Source organism: Alligator sinensis, unplaced genomic scaffold (genome assembly GCF_000455745.1).
Source record: "Alligator sinensis unplaced genomic scaffold, ASM45574v1 scaffold511_1, whole genome shotgun sequence".
Classification (NCBI taxonomy): Eukaryota; Metazoa; Chordata; order Crocodylia; family Alligatoridae; genus Alligator; species Alligator sinensis.
Window position 1 is genome coordinate 341,278 of NW_005842114.1, and position 24,102 is coordinate 365,379.

The following is a 24,102-nucleotide window of genomic DNA, read 5'->3' on the forward strand; positions in this document are numbered from 1 at the left end:
CTCCTCCCCTGCCCATGCTCAAGTCCTGCAGGCAATGAGCACCTGTGGCTGCTCCCTCCCATTTCCCAGCAGCCCTGCATTGACCACTCTGAGCATTGTGCTGTGTCAAAGGTGGGCAGATGCAGAGCCATGCTTTCAGCCCAGCTCATCCCTTAGCTCCTTGCACATTCCCAGGTCAAGCAGGAGGGATTGTAGGGGCAGGTGGTACTAGTCCCCAGCATGCAAGTCCCTGGGGGAGCAGCCACAGTGGTGAGGGGTACACTTACCCCCTCAGGTATAAACTGTGGATTCATCTGTTCTGTTGCTCCTGTTCCAGGATTCATCTGTTCTGTTGCTCACATCCCTACCTCTCTGACCCCCTCAGCAGCCCCCCACATGCCACATGTGCACCTTGGCACCTCATCCCTGCCAGCTGGGCTCTGTTGTTTTTGGTCCTGGGCTAGAGTCTGGTGGTGGACTGCCCTGGGATAACTAAGAAAAGAAATTGGCCTGCTGGTCCCCAGTCCCCAGCAGTGACTTGGACCTACAGTAGCTAGAAGGGACTCACAAGATCATCTAGTCCAGCCTTCTGTTCAAGCAGGATTATCCCTGACCAAACCATCCCAGTCAAATATCTGTCTAACCTGCTCTTGAAAATTTCCAAGGATAGAGGGTCCACAACTTCTCTAGGCAGCCTGATTCTATGCTTGCTATCCTACCCTCAAAGAAAGTTCCTTCCAACAAATGTGTGTGAAGCCGGGCACAGTGAAGGTAATGCTCCCTCCTGGTGGCTTGAAGACGTGGATATTATACTTATATTTTATATTATATTGTAGTAATAGCATTAATAAAACCAGTAGAGTATGACTATTAGATTATCAACCTTATATTAGTCTTTTAAATGGGGTGCTGCCAAATTCTGACAATTTAGAGCAGCATCCTTGAGCCTAAAAAGGTTGGGGACCACTGATCTATAGCATGGGAGCAGGGTGTCCTAACAGGTTTGTTCCCAAGTTTCATAGTTTCATAGTTTCATAGTTTCAGGGTCGGAAGGGACCTAATAGATCTTCTAGCCCGCCCCCCCGCCAGGGCGGGAGAACAACCCAAAAACAAACAAACAAACAAACAAAACCACTCCCCCTAAAAACAAAAACGGGACTCAAATGAGTCCAGCCAGGTAAGTATCCAGCCTCTTCTTAAAGATCCCCAGGGTAGGGGCCAGCACCACCTCCCTTGGAAGTTGGTTCCAGCTCCTAGCCGCCCTGACTGTGAAGTAGTTTTTTCGGATGTCCAATCTGTACCTCCTCTCCATCAACTTGTGCCCATTATTCCTTGTTATGCCAGCAGGGGCTAGGGGAAACAGCGTCTCCCCCAAACCCTTCTGGTTCCCCCTAGTGAGTTTATAGACGGTCACCAGGTCCCCCCTCAGCCTTCTCTTGTGGAGGCTGAATAGGTTCAAGTCCCGCAGTCTCTCACTGTAGGGTCTGCCCTGTTGTCCCCGGATCATGCGGGTGGCCCTCCTCTGGACCCTCTCCATGTTGTCCACATCCCTCCTGAAATGGGGCGCACAGAACTGGACACAATACTCCAGCTGCGGCCTGACCAGCGTCGCATAGTGTGCTCCACACTTCAGCTCTTGCTCACACACTCCAAATCCAGACTTGTGTTTTAAGACAGTCCCCTGTAGTCACTCTCAGGACCTCATTCTCTGGTATGCTTGAGAGCTGCAGCTGACCACAACCCTGGAGGAGCTTCACTGGAGTATTTCCAAGTTTGGAGAGTGCAAGCAGGAGTGCATGTGTGGGAAGAAGACCATGTTCAGCAATGGTGACTCTGCCAAGACACACCGTGGAGCTCTACCCTCAAGCATATACCTACTCTCAAAACCTCATGACAGAGTGAAAAGATCTACTCTGCCTCCTACAGGCACACTTGCACTAAATTGGCCTGGCCATCTTCATTTACCTCTGTATAACTCAGAAGTCACTCTACTTAAGTCAGTAAAACCAGTAGTGTAACTGTGGGAGAGTAGACCAGGGCAGCATGCATGAAATCCCACTTTGGGAGGGGCAGGGAGCAAAAGCAGCTGCCACCACAATGACATCTAACCACACCACCACAATCAGCATGCCAGGAGCTGGCATTGCCCTGTACATCAGTGGCTGTCTCCAACACAGACCTGCCCTCCTACAGCTCTGAGTGGAACAACACCAGTTTATAGCACAGTTCTTCTGCTCCAGCTAAGCTTTTCATTTTCTACCTATGAGTAAGTAAAATGATCTCTGTGGTTCCAGGGATCTGGAATTTCAAAGGTAACCACATACACATCCAGCCAATATCCCCTTAGGAAGAAATACCAATGAGCCGTGATAGCAGGAAGGCCAGTTCCGGACATATACATAACAGGGCCAAATCATTAAGGTACACAATTAAGTGCACATGCAGCTCAGGGGCTACCCTCACACATAGGTAGGAAACCAGGTTATCTGCCTGAGATGTACCAAATCACATCTGCTAGACTCCCCCTTGAAAACTTGCCACATGGCTCTAACCTTTACTCTGCACAAAACAATAGAAACATCTCAAAAGCTAAAAAGCTTGACTGAACTCTATTACTCCAGTAGCTTCACTGAAGTCAATGAACTGCTAACTTACACGAGCTGAGGTTCTGGCCCAATGCAGCTGCACCAGTGTAAGACTGGAGTAAAGCTGCTTGGAATCAGTGAGTGCATCTACATGTGCACTTTAATGCATAGTAGACTATTTTACTGTGCATTAAATTGTCACGTAAAAAACCTGTGACATGCTAATACGCAGTAAAATAGTCTACTACACATGAAGCATCACTAAAAAAGCGTGCAAATGAGCTATTGTGCCTAGTGCAGCACAATGTGTATTAATTTAGTACCTCACATTGGAGGTACTAAATTTAATGTGCATTAGAAAAGGTGCATTAATGCACATGTAGACTGGTATGTGAAAAGGAGTAGGAATGAGCATATGCACTGAGGCCAGATCATATTCCCAGAGCAACACTCTTCCCACCTGTGCCTTTCAGCCTGATGGGGGCAGAAATCAGGTTTTTGGAAGATTTACACAATTGTACATCTCTAATATCATTTGTTCAACTGGAACAATAAACAATTTACGCAATCTGTGAGTGCAGCACTTTGCTGTTCTGTGCAGTGCAGGCTGTAATTAAGCACTTAGCTCTAGAGCTTGGCATATTTTTTTGTGTTGTAGTGCTTTGGTTACTCCTCCTTCCCTGCACTGCTTGTCTGCATTTCCAGAGAATCATAGTGTTGGGGGATGTGAGTGCAAGCTTGCAGTTTCTCCCAAGGAGGTACAGAGAAAGGCCCAAGAACTTTTTACATTCATAGGACTGTGTAACTGCTCTACAAACAGCTCCCTGGACCCCATGGCATTTGAGGAACACTGACAATATAAATGTAACTGTAGAAAGGCCTTTACAGTCAGAGGGAAGGTAAGGGCAGGCTGTAGTTCTTTTAAGTATGATGGTGTTGAGAAACTGAATCTTTTCATCTTTTATTCCCTTTCTTCAGATCTTTCTTCCAGCTCTGATGAGCCAAAATGGGTGCTGGGGTAGTTTCTAAATGTGCAGCAGGAAAGCTTCCAGCAATCTGAGATAAAACCTGGATAGCTGAATGAGCATGGGTTGGTCTAAGGTTCTGCCAGCCCCAAAGCATGACTACAGTTATAAACTTGCTTATATGAATACATCTGATTCCTATAGAGGAAGGGGAATAAGGACATCAGTAAAAATCACCTCTGTACTGGTATCACAGTATCCATACAAGGGCTTTTATCAGGATAATTATTTATGTATACAAAAGAATTTGCATCCCTAAGTGAAAGAGTCATACAAAGACTCTTTCCAGTGTTGACTAAGTCAAGACTTCACTCTGTCCTGATCACTCATCTGTCAGCACAGTAAATGCTATGACTTTGCTGCTTCCACAGTGCCTGTTCCACACTGCCCTGAGAGTAAATGAATTATCATCTTTTCACAGGCAGAGAAACTGAGTTATGGAGAGATTAATTGCCAAATTGGTTTATTAATTTTGGGTGCCCAAATTAAAACCTGCTTGCTTTTAATACAGATTTCAGCTGAGGACACAGGTGCTCTCTATAAATCTGGCCTGGATTATGCAAAACTAGCACCCCAAATTAGGAACTATGATGATAGCTTGAGCATAAATGAATTGCCAAGATCACACGGTGAGACAGTGGTAAAGCCCACGAGAAAACCCAGAACCTCTGATTCCCAGTTCAGCTTCCTAATCACAATATAATGCTCCTTTCTGTCAGTCAAGGACTGTAGAAGTCTCCTGTCATTAGAGATTACTAACATGTCAAAATTCAAATCAGGGCAGTTAAATAATGAATTAGAGGGTGGGTAAAGGTCTAGATAGCACTGACATCTCCTTGACCAATAAGTTATGCAAAACCATGCTAGTGTGCCCCATGGGTATTTTGGCTACGTTAACAATGATTGTGAATCTTATTCAGATGATCTGAAAAGGTAAAGAATATGGCCTTCATGAAGATGTTAGTAATAAACTTTCAGCTCAAGCTCCCCATTCAGATACACCCAAGGCTGATACTGACTGAACAGCATTACCATCTGATAGCCTCCTGATGCCCAAAGGCCAGGAAGTTAGTAGCCTCACTGCAGCTCTTAACTGAGATAAAATAAACCTTGACCACAGCTGACACAAGTTGCATGTGCCATTACAAAAGCCAAGAACTGAGTGGGACAGAAACTGAATTATACTTGTTCTGCTAGAAACTGTCCCAACAGGTCAGCAACAAGGCACATTGGCTAAACAGGTACTGCCATTGCTTGCATTATAGTTATTCTGTGGCCAGTGAAAGACTATTCATCTAGGCTTTCCAGCATCTAAATCCACTCTAAATTTAAAATAACTATCCAATCTTTAGGGACAGGACCTAAAAATATATTAGAGATGAAACCAATGATGTCCTACAGAAGTGACTCTAAAAGCCTATAATAGGATACTATGTTTTATGCTATAATAGAAAATGAGATCTTTTTTGTTGTCTTTTTGTTGTATTTGAGAAGCCAAACCTATTGAATCATATATATTGAAGTCTATAGCTTATATGGGAACTGACTTCTTTATCATTTGCATTGGCTTAAATCAGGATTGTGAGACTGAAGTTAAAGCAGTTACATAGGTGTAAATGGGTGAAAAATTGGCCTCCAAATATTTATCACTTAAAGTCAAAACTGGCTACTTAGCTCCAGCTGGCTAGCATATTTAAAACAAGTTGTAGCTAGATGGCACCATTACTTGGTCTAAGATGAACCAGGCAACAATCCAAGGGCAGACCAGCACAGACACAACTCACCTCAGAAATGATCTCCTGTGTCAGGTTCCCACTGTAGAAAGCCGATGCTCCTTCTGCTCCAACCAGGTCCAAAGTGTTTGCCAGGTCTGGTCGCTTCATTAACATCCCAGCCAACAAAGGCTGACCCTCTGGGAGGAAAGTCTCCCTGAACCTGTCAGAGTAGTTCAGCTCCTTCAGTTCAGTAACAGCTCTGGCTGTAGGCAAGAATGGTGACAGCAGTATGACAAGAGGAAGCCACAAAGGACATTCAGCTTTCAAGAACGGGCACTGAGAAGTCCATTTGCAGCCCATGAAATTCTGTTATTTGGTTTCTTGGTATGTGTAATTATTATCCATTGCCCCATATGAAAAATAACAAGCCAGTCAGAGATCGCTGGAGCAACAGGATCACAGTATGATTAATCTCATTGCTATAGCAGGGGTAGGGAACCCCTGGCCCGTGTGCCAGAGCATGGGACATGAAAGTATTTTGCTTGGTACTCAGACTTTGGGAAAGGGGCTGAGGCTGCGCTGCTACAGCAAGAATCAGGCCCCTTGAGGCTCCCTCCCTGTCCACCCCTGGCACACCAACATCTTACAAGTGGAGGTTGCAGGTGTTTTTGGCACTCTGCCCAAAAACATCACCAACCCCTGAACTCATGGGACTCAGACTGGGGGTCAGGATTACAGTGCTGGATCTTCAACAGATTTATTGAATGGCTTTAAGAAAGATGCACAGATCCACATTTTTGTGTGTATTTTTTGTGCACTGCACATGGTACAGAGTGTTTGATGCATGAGCATAAAGGCAAATGCAACTGTGGAAATCTCCTTACGGGACACGAAGCAAGAGACCTACATGCACACTGACAAGCATGAGAAGGTCCATTTTACATGTCAGTGCCCTGGGGGCAGATTGGCTGTAGAGGATTCCCCTGCTCTCCATCCACCAGGAGGTCTGCTTTCACTCTCTGCTGCTCAGCCCTCCTTTGTTTTCTAAACCAATGTATTTCCCAGGCTGAAGAACACTAAGTTCCAGTAAATTAACCCACTTCCCCCTTCCAAATACACAAATGTAGTCCCCTTCTCCTTTGACATATGCAGAAGCCCACTGCAGCATTATAGCAGTTACCTAAATCATGTGTGACATTGAATCCATTCTGGGCAATGCCTGCAGCAAGTCCCAGCAGTTCTGACCAAGAGAGTCTGGCAAAGAAGAAAACAAGGAGAAATCTGCATTCAAAATGTAGCAAAGTAAATGCAGAACTGTCTTTGGGGCAGCTCTACTGGAGCTACCACAGGGGTAGAGTCAGAAACTGCTTTATTGGAAATTTCTTTTGTGATGATCAGAAAACAGAACTGTTTTCTGATCATCACAAGCAGAAAGATCATCAGAGCAGAAAGTCCTAAGTTCAGATTTTACATTGGACATCAACTGCATCTGCAGCTGTGGACAAATCATTTAACCCATCTCCACCAGAGTTCCCTTTATACCACTGGAGTAATAATTGCCATCTACTGCACAAGGGGGTTGTGAAGCTTCAGTAGCAGAGCTGATTGGAAATGCTGCACACTTCCATCAGTATGTGTTTGTTTTGTTTGAATTTTTTGAAGATTTTTTTTTGGCGGGGGGGGGGCAGAAGGAGCAGGAATCAGAACCCATTTTGTAAAATGAAATGTTTCTGTTTCATATCCATGAACATGTTCTCCTATTCTTGCAGGAAAAAAATCAAGAAAGGAAGGAGGACAAACATGGGCAGATCTAGGATTTTGAAAAGGGGGAGTAGTACATCATCATATATAAACAAAACACATATTTTTCTCCAGTTAAAGAGAAACTACAAGCTTTACTAATATGCTAGGGGCCCAGTACTACATTATTCATTTTAAGATCAAAGCAAAAACAAATATGACTTACTGGAATACATACTAATTTTCTAGCTTATATATTACATTAAAAAAACATAACAAACTAAGTAAAAATTGTTCAAAGACACCGTTCTACTAATTCACTTATTCAGATCCACCGTTTCACTAATTTATTTATTCAGATCCACAAAACAAAAGCTAGCCTTCTTAAGCATCTTGACGCTACATCCAACACTTCACTGTCAATCATTTAATTTTTTTAACGCATTAATAGCGCATGTGGTTTTGGAGCCTGTGCCTGGGCTGCCCTGCCCTGCTGCCATCACCCCCGGGCACCCAGCGAGAAGCTGTGGCAGTGCAGAGCCATAGGGCAGCCCAGGCACGAGCTCTGGGCAGCTGCAGCAGGAAGGGAAGTGGGGGGGGCGCACTCATAACCCCCATCAAGGGCCCCAAGCAGCCGAGCTGGCAGTGCCAGGGTTTCAGGGAAGGCAGCACTGAGCCGTGGCAGGGCTGTTCGGCATTCTCAGGCCTGGGACCCACTGAGCAAAATAAGTGGGGAAGTTCAGGCCAGGGCCAGAGTTGGGGCCTGAGTAGCTGCCCCCAGCCCGGGCTGCCTATGGCTGCTGCTGCTGGGGCAAGGGCAGGATGAGGCCACCACCACCAGGACTGTGCTTGGATGCCAGTCATGCCCCGGGCCTAAGGCAGATCTGACAGGACAACGATCAGATTGGGCATCCTGCCAGGGCGTGCGAGCGTTCCCCGTCCCCGGACTCCAGATCCCCCTGCAGGCAATCCCCCCCACCCCCACCTTCAAACCCTGCACACACATCCACAGACCCCCGCACACACACCCCAACCCCCCAATCATACAAAGTATCTGAATAATTTTGCAAAATTTTGAGGTTTTCTGTGCATAATTTTTTAGTTTTTATCTGCCAAATTAAAATTGTGATTAATTGCAACTAATTTTTTTAATGGTGCAAATAATTACGATCAAATTTTTTAAATTGTTTGACAGTCCTAGTATTAATATTACCACACCTGGGTTAAGGTTTTTCGCTAGAACTAAAAACAAAAAAGTTTGTAAGGCTGTAAAACTGAAGAGACATTAGCAGGAATAGCTAACAGATGGCAAAATTGCAGAAGAAAGGCTAACTTGATTTATGGAACATAAAGACTATTTATTAAAAAGGAGAGAGGGTTGTTAATATCCATGGAGTGAAGAGATTAGCAGGGATCAAATTGGTTATATTGAGCCATGAAATCAATTGACTCCCGCAGCACTGCCTGACAAGAAATGCTGCTACCTCTCCTAGTCAGTTGGTTTTAAAGTTTGAGTGGAGGGAGAATCAAAAAGAGGGTGCAACTGCACCACTGCACCCCCCTTGATCCTGCCCTAGAGACAAGGGAGAGATGGAGGGAACTTCATGCTTTTCAATCTTTCTTTTTTTATTTCTTTGTTAACATCTCAAAAATTGCCAAGCAAAATGAATTTTTTTGTTCAATTAAAAAAAAGGACATTTCTGATATTCTTTTCAACTAGTTCTTATTAAGTTTGATTTGTAATTAGTTTCTGGTCCGCTTCTCAGAGAACCTGAATACTCACTACCCCCAGAATAAAAAGTGTTCTTCACTTCTGCAAATTAGGCTATAATCATACAACTGCACACAATCATAATAACTGCCCACACAAATTAACCAACATTGGCTGAATGTGTGCAATACTGGAAACCCCAACTACTGGCTGTAACATGCTTTCAGAACAGTGCTGAATACTGAAAAAAGTGACCTGAATAACATATTCCAAGGGAAAGTGAACTGATGGCACATCCAAGACTAATGAGACAGACTTGGGACAGCATTTGAAGTTGCTTTGCCAATAAGATCCTCTTCCCATTGGACCCTTACTGACACCAAATCTGCCAATGACTCATGTAGTAGAGTGCAAGTCGCTGATGAATGGGATTAAACAGGCATTTAACCTGCAGCACCTTTCAGTAGGATACACTCCACAAAGTAGCAATGTGTATGAAATAGTCTTACCTCCCATATAACTGGTGGGCCTTATGCATCCCTTGTATCATTCCTGGCACCCCCACCAGCAGACCCACCTGCACAAAAGGAAGGACAAGAAAGAATAACATCTCCCTGTGGACATATTTTCCAACTTGGAATCAAAACAACCACCATAAAAAGATGCCATTCATTTTCATACAGCATGTTTTCCATGGGAAGGGAAAGCGGCTGAAGATACTAGGAATAGGGTAGATATAAGGGTTGGTGGTGACAGACTCAACTGAAGAGGAAAAGCCTTTGGGTGGGGAAAAAGGAAAAAAATTAATCCTGTAATAACTCTAATAAAGTCATACAGCCCAATGACACCTAGCTTTTGCCATTTATCTATTGCTTCTATCCTTCCATATTCCCTTATCCCCAAATATGACTCAGTTTATTTGTTTCGAGTAAGACTTAGTGGCCCAAGGAATTCCTAAGCTGCACTGGAGCTTTTCTCCTCTGGCTCAGGTTACTTGTGACTGAAATTCTCACCATATGAACAGTGTCCTGTGGCCTATATAAAATAAGTGAGTAAGTTTCCATTCAGCTACTTGTGGACAAAAAAGCTATACAGGGATCTTGTTTTTCTCTGTTTAAAAATACCAAATTCTCCAATAAAAAAATCACTCATTTTCTGATTAAAAACCCCCAAATCCATGGTTTTCCATGATTAAAATTAAATGCCGCTATATATATAGGTATCAGTTGAACACAATGTTTTATTGATATATTTACAATTTTAAAGCAATTTGGAAGCCTACCAGTGCCTCAATCATTATAATAAAATAAATTCTAAATACCTATCTATTTTGGCATTTGATTTTGGGGTTTTTTATCATAGAAAATCAGAGCTCCCTCTGCTCCCTTCACTCACCAGGACATGGGTACAGCTGTGGCTGCCCTCCCCTTCTGCTTTGTGATGCTGAGCAGCCCAGATATGCCGGTGCCCTGCCCATGCTGTTGCCCTTCACTCCCAACCCACAACCTGCCCAGTACTGCTGGTGCCCTTCACTCCTGACTCTCAGTCCCCTGCACTCCCCAGCCATGCCAGTGCCCCTCACTCCCACCCCACAGTCCTCTGCCCTCCCTAACCCCGTGCCCCTCACTCCCAACCCGCAGCCCCTTGGCCCTGCTGTGGCCCCTCACTCCTGACCCAGAGCCCCCTGCCCTCCCCAGCCCTGCTGGAGGGGGGCTCCAGCTGTCTCCCACCCATCCAGCCCTGCACAGGCTCACAGGATGGTGGTCTGCAGCAACACGGTAGGGATGGCCTCCAACATGAGGTATATACAGCGCACCTCATGTGGAAACATAGGCAGTGGCTGGGGCTCCACATGTTGCCCCGCACCACCGGCTGGGGCTGGAGCTGGGGCTGGGGCTGGGGCTACAGCACAGCAGGGAGGACCAGCGCCATGCTTCACATCAGCAGCACAAAGCAGAGTGCAGCTCTGGCCCAGGCCATGCTGCAGGCAACAAGAGGAGGGCAAGGAGCTCCAGGCAGTCTCTGTCCTGTCCAGGCTGTAGAGCAGTGGCTGCAGCAGCGTTGGCTCACGCAGGAGGCAGCAGAGAGAATCCAGCCCCAGCACGGGCTGGAGGAAGGAAAAGGAGATGCCTTTGGCACAAGCCCCTCCCCCACCCCAGAGCTAAGGCTCCTGCACTGTGCCAGGCAGTCTGGCCACAGCCCCACCCTCTCAGCCCCCAAGCAGCATCTCCTGGCCACCCTGCCTCTGCTCCTCAGAGCACAGGCACCAGCCCCAGTCACTGGCCCAGCCAAGCAGCTCCCCACCACCCTCAAAGGACCACTCCCCATCCCCTTCCCCTGCTGGATGGGCAAGCACCTCTGGGCGGCTCTCGCTGGCAACAGCACAGAGCTGGGCTCACCAGTGGCACCGAGCAGTGCTTCAGCCCCCCTACACCACCGTAGGCCCAGCACATGCACACCTTCCCCCAATGTCACCAAACACCTGCCCCACCCCTACACACCCATCCCCTCCACACACCCTGCCACACACACATGCATAAGGCCCCTAACCCTAAGCAGCTCCTTGCAGGCTGGAAACCTGTCAGTCTGCAAGGGGCAACCCATGGTTTCCTGTGGTTTTCTCCTTTAAAGGAAAAAATCCGTGTTTTTCTGCAGCAAATGGAAAATCTGGATCCCTGGTCATAAATCACCCCGCTTTGTTGGCAATTTCAGCAGAGAGGTGAAGGCCCTACTAAGCCACTCAGACTGAATGCCCCACTCTGCCCAGGATCACTCTACTGCAGGATTGAAGAGCCAGTCTGAGGCTGAGGAAGCCTGCCCTGTGTTTGTTCCTGTTCTATGAGGAAGTGATTGGTAACTTAAGGCTCCAGGACTGAACAGCCAGCACCTTGACCAGAGCTAACTTCCCTCAGAATATGAGGTATCCTTGCTGCTCACAGTACATGTGATTTCAGACAATCAGAGTGAGGAGGAAATGGAAGGAGAAGAAACTGAGACCAATGAACGCACAAACAAAAACCCTGCAATATAGAGCTCTGTCTCACCTTTGCCTCCGAGGCCTTCCGAAGGACCTCCTCCTGGATCTCAAAGGGTGCCGTCTCTCGGAAATCAATCACTTGGCTCTCGTTCTTTCGGATGTCATGAACCAGCATCACTCCCCCACTGCAAGAAGAACACGATGCGTGCACTGCATATTGGGCATTTCTCCTCTGGCTCAGGTCTGTAGTGACTGAAATTCTCACCATGTGAGCAGTGCGCGGAGCACCTTGCTGTCCACACAGATCTTTGTTACTTTACAGGCCACACTGCAATCATCATTAGGTCCCATGGCCCCGAGGCTAGTTGAGGGCAGTAGCTATGGATCAAACAGCCCCATCTCCGTTCCATCCTCATTTTTGGTCACCTATGCAAGGCTTCACAGCCCTCAAAGGTTCTGTACCCTGGTGCTTGAAAAATGGAATCCTTCTACACCACAGTCCTTCTCTCAGGAAGTCTCTCTGACCTAACTGCTGATTCTCCGGCCACAGTCAAATGTTTACTCTTATCAAGCCCATGAAACGAGGCATACACCTAATGGAAGGGAGGGGCCATCACCAAGGAGGACTATACCTCCATTGCTCAAGACTGTAGCAGGGCTGTTAGGAAGGCTAAGGCAGAGAGGGAACTGGGACAAGCGACCCAGATCAAGGATAACAAGAAGTCCTTTTTTAAATATATAGGGGGTAAAAAGAAGGTACTGGGTAACGTAGGGCCTCTGCAGGACACGCTAGGAAATCTGGGGGTTACATCAGATGACAAAGCTAAACTCTTTAACAATTTCTTTGCCTCCATTTTTTTGAGCAGGGACTGGGGCATCCCCCCCACCGGGATCCCTGACAGACCCAGGGGAGGTGCAGCCAGACCCGGGGTCAGTGAGGACCTAGTCAGGGAACTTTTGGAGGGACTAGACATGTTCAAATCAGCAGATCCTGATGATCTCCACCCAGGGTGCTGAGGGAATTAGCAGAGGTCATTGTGGGACCCCTGGCACAGCTTTACGAGCACTCCTCTGGTGCTCTGGCGAGGTGCTGGAGGACTGGAAAAGGGCCAATGTGGTCCCCATTTTCAAAAAAGGGAGGAAGGAGGACCCAGGAAACTACAGGCCTGTTAGTCTCACCTCAGTCCTAGGGAAGCTCTTTGAGAAAATTATCAAGGAACACATCTGCAAGGGACCAGCAGGGGGGATCATGCTTAGGGGCAACCAACATGGGTTCATTAGAGACAGGTCCTGTCAAACCAACCTGGTGGCCTTCTACGACCAGGTCACAAAAGCCTTGGACACAGGTGTCGCGGTGGACGTAGTCTTTCTGGACTTTAGGAAGGCCTTCGACACTGTCTCACCCCAATCTCATTAAGAAATTAGGCAACTGTGACGTCGATGCCTACACGGTCAGATGGGTTGCAAATTGGCTGGAGGGCTGCACCCAGAGAGTGGTGGTGGATGGGTCTTTTTAGACCTGAAGGGATGTGGGCATTGGGTCCCCCAGGGCTCGGTCCTTGGGCCCACACTGTTCAACATCTTCATCAGCGACTTGGACGAGGGGGTGAAAAGCAACTTGTTCAATTTCACGGATGACACTAAGATGTGGGGAGAAGTGGGTACGCTGGAGGAGAGGGACAGGTTGCAACTAGATCTGGACAGGTTACAGGGGTGGTCGGATGAGAACAGGATGGGTTTCAATACTGACAAGTGCAAGGTATTGCACCTGGGGAGGAAGAACCAGCAGCATACCTACAAGCTGGGGAACTCCCTTCTCATCAGCACAGAGGCCAAAAAGGATCTTGGTGTCATTACTGATTCCAAAATGAACATGGGCCGCCAATGTGGGGACGCAGTCAGGAAGGCTAAACGCACCTGATGCATCACAAGCAGGTCCAAGGAGGTGGTCCTCCCCCTCTATGCGACATTGGTCAGGCCGCAGTTGGAGTACTGTGTCCAGTTCTGGGTGCCGCACATCAGGAGGGATGTGGCCAGCATAGAGAGGGTCCAGAGGAGGGCCACTCGTGTGGTCAGGCGGCAGAAGGGCAGACCCTTCGAGGAGAGACTATAGTACCTGAACCTGTTCAGCTTCAAGAGAAGGCTGAGAGAGGATCTGGTGGCTGTCTACACAGTGGCCAAGGGGGACCATCAGGCTATGGGAGAGTCCCTGTTCCCCCGAGCACTACTGGGAATAACAAGGAACAATGGCCATAAGCTGACTGAGAGTAGATTCAGGCTAGATATCAGGAAGCACTACTTCACAGTCAGGGCAGCTAGGATCTGGAACCAACTTCCAAGGGAAGTGGTGCTCACTCCTACCCTGGGGGTCTTCAAAAGGAGACTGGGGTTGTTTGACTCCAGCATTCTTTTCTGCCCATGGCAGGGGGTCAGACTTGATGATATACTTAGGTCCCTTCCAACCCTACCAACTATGAAACCAATAAAGTCAGGGGAAAGTCACCTGGAGTCTGTTCAGGTGGATGCATGCAACGTAACCTAAACTGTCAGCTGATGCCAATGTCTGAGTCTGTACTATCAGCAATAGTGTAAGAGGTACAAGGAGTTTGGTCAAAGTGTCAGATGCCAGGAAACAGAAAGGAAAAAATCAACCTGGGATTTGTAAACTGAACTCAGTTGATCTATAAGAGAACACAAGCCAAAGCCCTGCACCCAAACCTCCAAGACCTTTTGGAGGTGGGGGTATTTGAATCTACATCATAGCCCAAATATTGCAAATGCCTCAGTATTTAAAATGAGCAAGAGCCAGACGCCTTGACTTGAACAATAGACTGGTTCAAACTCAGACTTAAACACTGCTGTTTGAGCCTGTTTCTAACTTGTTTTGGAATCTGTATGAATTATGATGAACCTCATTTGTTTCCAGTGGTATATTCCTATGTGGTCAGTTCTCTACCACACAAAGCCATCCCTCTTCAAGAGTGTAACAGAACAACCAAGTAAGTCTACAGTGTCTTTTTCAGAACACCAGGCAGAAGGGCAGTTTGGGGTTCAGACTCTGGTCTAGGATTGCAAAAACCTCCACTCAATTCCTAGCTAAGTCACTGATTTCTAGTGCAACACTGGATATACCACCAGATCTCCCTGTGCCTATAAAATGGGGATAATACTTCTTTTCTCGCTCCTTTGCCTCTCCTTTCTCCTCCCATATCTGTGTATATACCATCTAACACAACAGGAGTCTTCGGACCCTATGGCAATACAAATAATGAGGCAACTCCTCTTGAGAACAGTTCTCACAGGAACTTCTCTGACAATGGATTTTACCAGGATTCTTTGGTTGTACCCTCCCTTTACAATATATGTTTCATAACTGTTTGTGACGTGTGCATGTCAGGTCCAGCAGAAAATTATTTACTTGGAACTCTACCATGTCCAGGCTCCAAAATACATATTTGTTTATTAAATAAACATTTGTTCCAGAATAGTTTTATGCTATTGTAGGTAAATTATTGCTTCTGAGTGTTCAAAGCAGCTGTCATACGAATCATTTAATAATTAGTGGCACCCTACCCTCTTGCTCTTGCACAAGTGCTTAGAAGGCCCATGCCTTCTAAAGGACTTTCTAGGATGCATTATAGTGCATTACAATAGAAGATGCTCATCCAAAAGCATAATGCATAAACTCATCTAGGGAATCAAAGGGGGGAGGTGTGATACATTGGTGAGGAAGGCAATGAATTTGGGAGCAGCTGCACTAGAAAAAATGTTTTTGGTATAAAAAAGGTTGAAGATTTTCCACTTTAAAATGAAGTTATTTGTTATTGTTGATTCATATGTATAGAAATTCTAAGGCCAGGAAGGCTGGTTGTGACTATGTAGCAGGTCTGGCCTGGTTGGTGTCCTGCATAATACAAGCTACAAATTCCACAAAGCAAGTCTTGCACTAAGTCCCAACAAGATCAACGGCCAAAGTGGACTAGCCTGATTAAGGCATGCCTGTTCCTGTAGCCAATGGAACAAAATGGAGGGCGGTGGCTGCCTCTGGAAGAACTTCTGGATAACATCTTTTATTGCAACGCTTTCTAGTATACTGTAGAATGTCTGTTAGGATATGTGGCTGCTACGCACTCCCCAAGTATTCAATTATACCTGAGTCAACTTAAAATCATGCCTCTGGAACTATATCAAGACCACTTAACCATTCTGCTATCACAATCCCATCAAACCATGGGGCTTGTGGGTAAGTTTGTGTGTATTGTTTGAAAAGACTTCAAGTGATGGAGAACCTAGCACACCCCTTGGCATTTTGCTCCAATAGTTCATTATACTCCCAGTTAACAACGGGCCCTTGTTACCAATTTGTACTTGATCGCTTTATGCCTTGTGATGCAACTCGTGTACATTATCTGTCCTAAAGAGCTCACAAACTAAGGCCTTCTCTCTGCAACCTGAATGTTAATGATACTTAATCACACAAAAGTCCCATGAACACAGTGGGTCAACTGAGTTGTTACACAGTACTATAGCATAATTGGAGTAGTGGAACAGGATCCTAATTTAAGAGAATAATAAACAAGAGCTGACAAACCACAAGAATTTGTTTCCAGGCATGGGGTTGTAATCCGAGATCCCCAGCTCAAATCTAAAAATCCCCAGAAGAGAGGTGGATTGGGGGCATGTCAGTGGCTGGGTTACAGTGCAGTACAGTTACACTCTGTCTCCCAGAGACTGTCAGCAGCCATGGGAACCAGGACATAAATTAGAACAGCCTTGAGACAGCTCTCTTTTATACCAGCAGTTGTGCTCCAAAGGGACTGGGAATGAGGATCCTAGGGCAGATTCATCTCTAAAGAACATAACAACTGATATCTAACTAGTCTATAATTAACCTATATTAAGACCTACATTAGTTTTACTATAGGCAATAGAAAAACTCTGGCTGATTTCAATGGAAGCAAGGGCAGACCCTGTAATTCAAAGCATTACATGTCTATCCTTTCATGACTCTTCTGTTCATGTAAGCTGATGCTGTTAATAAGGCTAGCGCAGCTCCCTCCAAGTGCTCCTCCTCCTCCATGTCCCAAAACAACAAATAATGAGAGCATTTTCATGATTATATAACCTGCAGCCTGAGCTAGATAACCTTGAGCTGCAACACCTACCACAGAGGAGGAGGCATACACTGTAAAGTACCAAAATAAATAAATCTTTATTTATGGGGCCACCAGAGAAGATTAAGCATAACTCTAGCAGAGTTCAGGAAAATAAAGGAGCGGTATAGAAGTTGGGAAAGACTTAAACTACCAGCAAGTATTTAGGATATGACTGTCAGTTACCTCATTCATGAGCATGGGGCAGAGATGGACAGGGCAAGGGTAAGGTGGCTGTCCCTGGGCACTGACAGACAGAAAAAACAAACAAACAAAACCCCCATGTGCTCTACCAGAAACAGCGGCACGTTACTTCAACCCAGCTCCATAGCATCTGTATAGATCAGGCACTTCTGTGGGCCTTTTTGGCACTTTTAGCTAAAGTAGATTCAATCAGCTTTAGATAAAAGCACCAGAAAAGCCCCACTAAAGTGCCCAATTTCTACAGGCACTAGGAAAGCTGGGTGCAACTAAAGTGTTGTCTGTTGGCATGTGTTGGGCTCAGCGAGGGAGCACATTGAATTTAATGTAAAGCATCATTTTGGGGTTTTTTTCCACATCTGCAAGCAGCCCCTGTCCTTAGCATTCATAGTCCAGGTATATACAGGCTCCAGCCTGGCCCCAATGTAATTTAGAGCAGCTTCAGGGCTGTTGTACTTCCCATAGTTGCCTATGGACTCTGAGAAGCAGACAGTAACTACAGCGTACTGTAATTCCTCTAACATGCCGTCACTTTGCCTTCCACCCTGGGAGCTGAGAGCAGCATTGGCAGAGACCCCCATGTCACTTCTCAACTCCCAGAAACGGCTTTCTGCTCAGGAGGAGCCATTCTTAGGGAGATAATTCTCCCAACTTGAAGAACTTCAGGTTCCAGGGCATCATTAGGGAGCCCTCAGTGCAAAGGAGAATCAGACCCATGGTGTGCTTATCTGCTTAAAATGCAATTGTTCACCTGATATTTTAATCCTTGATTGGAGTTAACAGTTGAGCTCTGTGCCTCAGAAGACTTGAGTAGATAATACAGTTCTTAAATCCCTTTCCAGCTAGCCTGTTCATGTGCAAGTCATTTCTCTTTATTTTGTTTCTTGTTTTTGAGCAAGGATGTGTTAGGCTTTGCAATCAAACAGGTTTCCACTTACAGCTTCTCCAAACTGCCTTGATGAGACATTATCAAGTGACAGCATTTATGTAATGTTACCTGGGATTTCCTGGCACCCCGTTGGGCTGAAAGTTCAGGTTTCACTTGCATAACATTTTTCAAAACAAACACCACAAAGAGGTAGCAGCTCCAGGCAAAGGAGAAAGTAAGAAGGATTTCTGGGGGTCCAGAAGAGTGTAAGTAGCACCCTTCTCTTGTTTGACCATTTGGGGGTCCCTAAGGCCTGCTAAGAGCTAATTTGGCCTGCTGTGAGCTGAGGTTGCACATATTAAAGCTGCTACTGCTGTTACATAAGGGATGTAATTTACAGGTAAAAAAAATCTTACTCCACTCTTTAACACACTAGGCCAAATTCTGCGGTGCATCTGAGATCACTCAGCACATTTGGGACAGAGGAATAATTAGATTCTCACTGTTTGCTTCTCATATCTAGGGACCATGTTAACCATGATGTAAGCTAGAGCAGCATGATAAGGACTGTTCTCTTGGTATCAGAACTCTACAGGGCAGCACTCTCCTGGTAAACCTTTGTCTGCAACCAGCCCAGTGGAAAGCAACCATAGAAATGGAGAACTACAATTATGATAATGATTTGGGGGCCACAGCTGCCTGACCACCAGTCCTCAGCATAATCATTCAAACTGCCTCTGGTAGAGAGGTCCAGAGTAGGGATGGGGGCATGGGAGGCTAATGTCACCCTCAGTCTTGCTCAGGCCTTGTGTTGAGGGAAAGCCAAAAGCAAGACTGTGAGCAGGTTTTGTTCGAAGGCAAGAGACCCAAAGCTGAATGATCACAAACCAAGGCAGTGTCTCCCCTAACCCTCTCAGGGAAAGGCACTGAGCCCAGGGTAGCGCATACAGAGAAACTTCCAGCCAAACTGCAGAGCTTTGTGCCACAAACCAGGCCAGCCTCCTAGCCTAAGGTCCAGGCCTGCTGCACTGCAGTCTTGGGCCTAACATTCTGCCTGTGCCCCAGACCTAGTGCCTTCCCTGTGCAACTGTTCTAAAAGCATGTGACCCCTTAGGACCCTCCACAACTAGCAGACAGTCCCCATATGGGTCAGTGGGCTCACAGAGCTGAAGCGGACATACTGATGCTGAGGAGAGGGGATCTATACTAAGCCCAGAGCAGGAATTGTTTCTAGACTGGTCCCATTATGGGATCCAATAGCCAGCAACCTGGGAGCTGGAATGGCTGCTGAACACAACCTGTGATACTCTCACACCCAGCACCCTGACTAGCAGCCCTGTAAAGATGGGCAGACCCTGCAAGCTGACAGGACAACAACCAATTTGCACCTACCCGCCAATACCTGACGTGTGAGGGTTGATTATCCCTGCACACAGGGCTGAAGCAATAGCTGCATCCACCGACGACCCCTGCTTGTTGAGCACTTCAATCCCCAGAGCTGTGCAGGGAACAGCATCAGTGACCACAGCACCCTGGTGGAATATCTAGAAAAAGCAAGGAGTTAAGAGAAAGAGTCAGTTTCCGTCTGCTGAAAGAAGGAGGGTTTCCCATGCTCACAGTCAAGCACAGGGGAGGCCCTGATCTGGGGCCCACCGTGAACCAGGGTAGTGGCAGACAGTTTGTCTCTGTGTGCCATTCAAGGTGTCGGGTTTGATTTATGTGTTGCTAAGCAGATGGATTCTTGGCTGCCCAGCTCCTCATGCCGGAGCAGAGACTGTGCTTGGCTGGTGTTCCTCTCAGACAGAACGCCTCCAGTCACTAGTGCTGGTGAAATGCCCCTGGCACATACCTGGTGCTGCAACAGCTGCTAAAGCCATGCTGCAGCCATAAGGCATCACAGCCTGGTCACAATTGTTATCAGCACAGGACTCAGACCAGCTGTCTCTGCTCCCTTCATGCCCATACTCCACATTTGCAAAATCCCTTAAAGGCCTTTATAAAGGCAGAACAAAAGTTGATGCCACAAGCAGCCCCATCAACTTGGTTCCTAATCATCCCAGTCACTTTAAGTGCAATCTCTGGAATAGAGCCCTCACTGCTCCCCCACATGTACAGATATCCTGTTGCAGCAGGGCTGTGCCATTCCTCAAGAATGACCAGGAAAAGGCTTTGTTTGTACTCTGTTCAGCATCTAGGGACTATATAATTATACAGTCAGGTAGTATACCTATTGTAAATTAATGCATTTTTGACATTGACAAGAGGACAAATCACTGAAGAAGCAAAGATGCGTTTTTCCAATTCTAGGACCTATCCCAGGATTCTCCTGACACTTACCCTGACTTCCTTTCCCTGTTGGCAATAACAAAAAAGGCAGGATGGTCACAACCTGTGGAAACTGGCTTAAGCCCCTTCTACCCTCTGACCATCCACCTCCCTTTACATTACATTCCAGCACCTAAATAGATGTGAGTAGATGTTCTGAAATATATTTTGTCAAAAGTACAAAGTTTTAGTGGGATGGGAGCTCCCTACAGAGCTCCCTCTGTTGTCAAACCTTTGCAAAGAATTAACAAGAGACTGCAGGTTCAGTGTGCGTGAAATCTGTGAGAAATTGGAAGGAACAGCAAGAAATTCCATGGGTCTAAGAATATTCTGCACAAATAATGGGCACAAAATATACAGATCAGCAACATCTGTTCATTTCATATTGTGCTTATCAGAAAAGAGTCCATTTAACAAATAAAAGATATCAGATTTACCTAAAGAAACTTGTCTGTCCGTTTAACAAAGGCACCTTCTTACTTAATAACCGAACTGCTTTCTGCCTGTGTCAAAGTTCTGCTGTTTACATCTGCTAGGACCACCAGTCTATGTAGGGAAGAATGAGCTGGATACTGTTTTCTCTCATCATCAACACAACTTCTCAGCTACTTCTGGTTGCAAAGCATTCTGTCCCCAGGCATGATGCAGAAGTAGAGCAAACCCATGTGGACTCTGAGAGCTCACAGGGTGGGTGTGACACTGGCTGTTAGAAACACCAGCTTGTGCCAGTGGAACCACTGAGTGAGAATCAGAATGGAGCTTTTTCATATTAATTTTCTAGCCGCTTTTTGGACCTCACCACCACTTGGATGCTTTATTAAATGTTAAGGATGAAGGGGGTGAGGGGGCTGTAGTTCTCAGCAGGGAATTCTTCCCTCTTCCAGACTATCATAATTTTAAAAAATAATCAAACAACTCATCATACCTGAGGGTCCCCGAAATAGATTTGCATGATCAGGGCCACCGTGACCCCTGTAGCAAAAGTCAAGCAGGCAGTAATGATAACAGTCAGCCCATCTTGACGGCAGCTGCAGTCCCCTGAGAATGGGTCCTTGCTAGTTTCTCGAAGGGGGGAGACATCCTGACTGCCCATTTCTGATGAAGACGAAGGCAGGCGCTGAAGGCGAGCCGATTTCAGGAAGGAGTCTGGATCTTCATGGGCAGGAGGGAGAGGGAACAAGTGTTAGATATTAAACAAACTTGGGCTTTTATTTCAATGCACACACTGCACTATAATTATATCTGTCCCAGTTCCAGCAAAGCTATTCGCTTTCCTAAGCTTTCAGTAGATTTTTTTGGCTCAAATACTGCTGAGAGTCATTTTACTCCTACCTTTCTTTAACCCTTTTTATTCTCTAGGGCAGTGATTCTCAACCAATGCCATGAGAACCTTTGACAGATGCCAAGGGAAGTGTGAGAAGATAAGCAGATGAGACTTATCTGCCTTATCTGCTGCAGGCTCCAGGTGTGAGGAGAAAAGCAAATAAGGGCAGATTCAGCCTCTCTCTGCCTGGCTGCTCCCCAACCCTCATCACCCATCACCTCTGCAAAAAGTTAAGTGCTGTAATAAATTAGATTCTGAAAATGAGGTGCCACCCAATTCACAAAAGTTATGGAGGTGTGTCTTGAGTCTGACAAGGGGTGCCTTGAGTTTTAAAAAGTTGAGAAACACTGCTCTAGGAGAAAGTCCAAAAGGCTGACTAGTAACTTGTATGAATTTTGCTTGATATTGCAGATGGACCCAGGGCACCAAAATCTTCAACAGCAAACCCACAATGGCTATCTTGCTTGGATTACACAGAATCTATTTGTATGCAGGTCTCAGAAACAAGAGACATCACAGTTCAGTCCAAAGTCCGTTGCCCATGATTAGGGAGCTGCACTTAGGAGAAATCAACTCAGAAAATAGATCCAAATCAAAATATGAGGCACTAACACAAGAATTACTAGGAATAAAGAATGGAAAGGCGGTAGTAGAGAGAATAGGAAACATCTATACACATTAGCAATTCACAGCACTCAGCTAAACCTAAAATAATTCAGCAGGCATGAAGACTTCTTCACTATCTCACCATGTAAGGCTTTAGAGCAGTGACTCTCAATCAGGGTGCCACAGCACTCTGGGAGGGTTGTGTGATCCCTTTAAGGGAGCCTCGATGTGTCATGCAATATTAGCACTGCGTGGTATGGAAACACCCACATGATTCACAAGAAACTCAAGGATTTCAATAAAGGAATCCACAGCGTCAAAAACATTCTGACCTGTTGTGGTCTTTCTGAGTTCTCTGCAACAGAATAATTATTCTGTTTTTCCAAAGTCAAAAAACAATTAAAGCTAATAGTCAGCATTTTCCAAGGGATACCTTGAGTATAACAAAGTCTGCCTTGAGTCTAAAAAGGTTGAGAACCATTGCTTTAGACCAAAGTTTTCAGACATACGACCTGCAGGCCATACCCAGTCCGTGGATCTCTATGATCTGACCCATGGGTCTTAGAACAACCTCATGCAGCATGCACTGGCCTCACCCTTGTGTATTTTATGTGGTGCCCATGGCGAACTGACCCTGCATACTTGCTCTGAGGCTGAATGTGGCCCACAGACTGCTGCTGCACTCTGAAGCCAGCATGCAGGGCTGGCTAGCACAGGCTTTGCATGCAGCATACACTGGGTCTAGTCCCATGTGCTGTCTGCAACATGTGCCAGCCTCTGCCTAAGGCTTGCACTGCACGGATGAGTTTGACACGTCTGCTTTAGCTTGATAAGAACAGCTGCAAAAGCAGGTAACTCAACAGACCTACAATGTCAGAAGTGCTAAATGCAACACAACAAATTCCTGATTTCCCAAGTTTTAATGGGGAGGAAAAGGCCACAACAGAAAACAAAGTGCACTTCAGGTCTCAGGGGTTTAGGTTGTAGCCATGTTGGTCTAGGGACATAGGCAGACAAGGTTCCTTGGGTGAATTTGATATCTTTTATTAGACCAACCCAAATAGTTGGAGAATATTTATTAAGCAAGCTTTCGGGTTCAAAAACCCTTCGTCAGGCTAAGGAAGTTTCAGAAGTTGGTGTGTGCTCTTCCACCCAAGGAACCTTGTCTGCCTTCAGGTCTAAGTGACTTTAACGCATATTTATTATTAAATGGTCTCCAAGTCTATACTTGCTTCAGCTGATTTTTTAATGCAGTTTTGGATTAAGAGATGGGTTTGCAGATAGAGCATTAGTTGCCATTAATGGCCACCTGGGTTATGAACCCAAATCAACTGCAGCTTATATCCTACTTTATATAATACAAAGAAATTTATAATCACACCAGTTGTCACCAAACTTCTGTGGTCAAATACACTCCAGTTGGCTCAGACAACATCATACAACCAAAGAAAATTTTACACAGTTCTGAGGTTGTTTCCAGTGTTTACTGCTTAGTCATCATTGGCTCCTTATTTTTCACTGGGGACCAACCAGTCATTGGCTGGATCATGAGACAGGAACCTATCATGCCCAACTTAATTGTCTTTGGTCATTGAAGGAGCAGGCCTTTTTGCTGAATCTCCACCTGCTTCCCACCCACTCTGGGTTATTTTGGGGCAATAGTTACTTGAGCTCTCACAGTCATCTTCCCTGTGCTTCTCTGAAGCAAATCTCTGGAGCTGCATTGTCAGAACTCAGGTGATCTCGAGGGTAAGTAATGCCATGGACCTTAATGGTATCACTCCTGCCTTATACTGGCATAACACAAAGGAGTGTCAGGCTTCTTTGAAGGGGCACTGTGTGACAAGCCCAAACGTCCCTGGGGAGGAAGCTAGGCCCCACAGCTCAGCAGGA

The 24,102-nt window shown here is 46.0% G+C and overlaps 1 protein-coding gene across 1 annotated transcript in view; it reads right to left on the minus strand.

The window, feature by feature from the left end:
* The window catches only part of GGT7 (gamma-glutamyltransferase 7), a 74,607-nt gene that overhangs the window by 31,361 nt on the left and 19,144 nt on the right, over positions 1 to 24,102 (minus strand). Inside the window, exons 2-7 of the mRNA XM_025205391.1 lie at positions 21,205 to 21,431; positions 19,347 to 19,498; positions 11,800 to 11,917; positions 9,265 to 9,332; positions 6,485 to 6,558; positions 5,374 to 5,567 (exon numbers count right to left, since the gene is read on the minus strand). Of these exons, the coding sequence (XP_025061176.1) occupies positions 5,374 to 5,567; positions 6,485 to 6,558; positions 9,265 to 9,332; positions 11,800 to 11,917; positions 19,347 to 19,498; positions 21,205 to 21,431 (833 nt within the window). The remainder of the gene's footprint in view (positions 1 to 5,373; positions 5,568 to 6,484; positions 6,559 to 9,264; positions 9,333 to 11,799; positions 11,918 to 19,346; positions 19,499 to 21,204; positions 21,432 to 24,102) is intronic.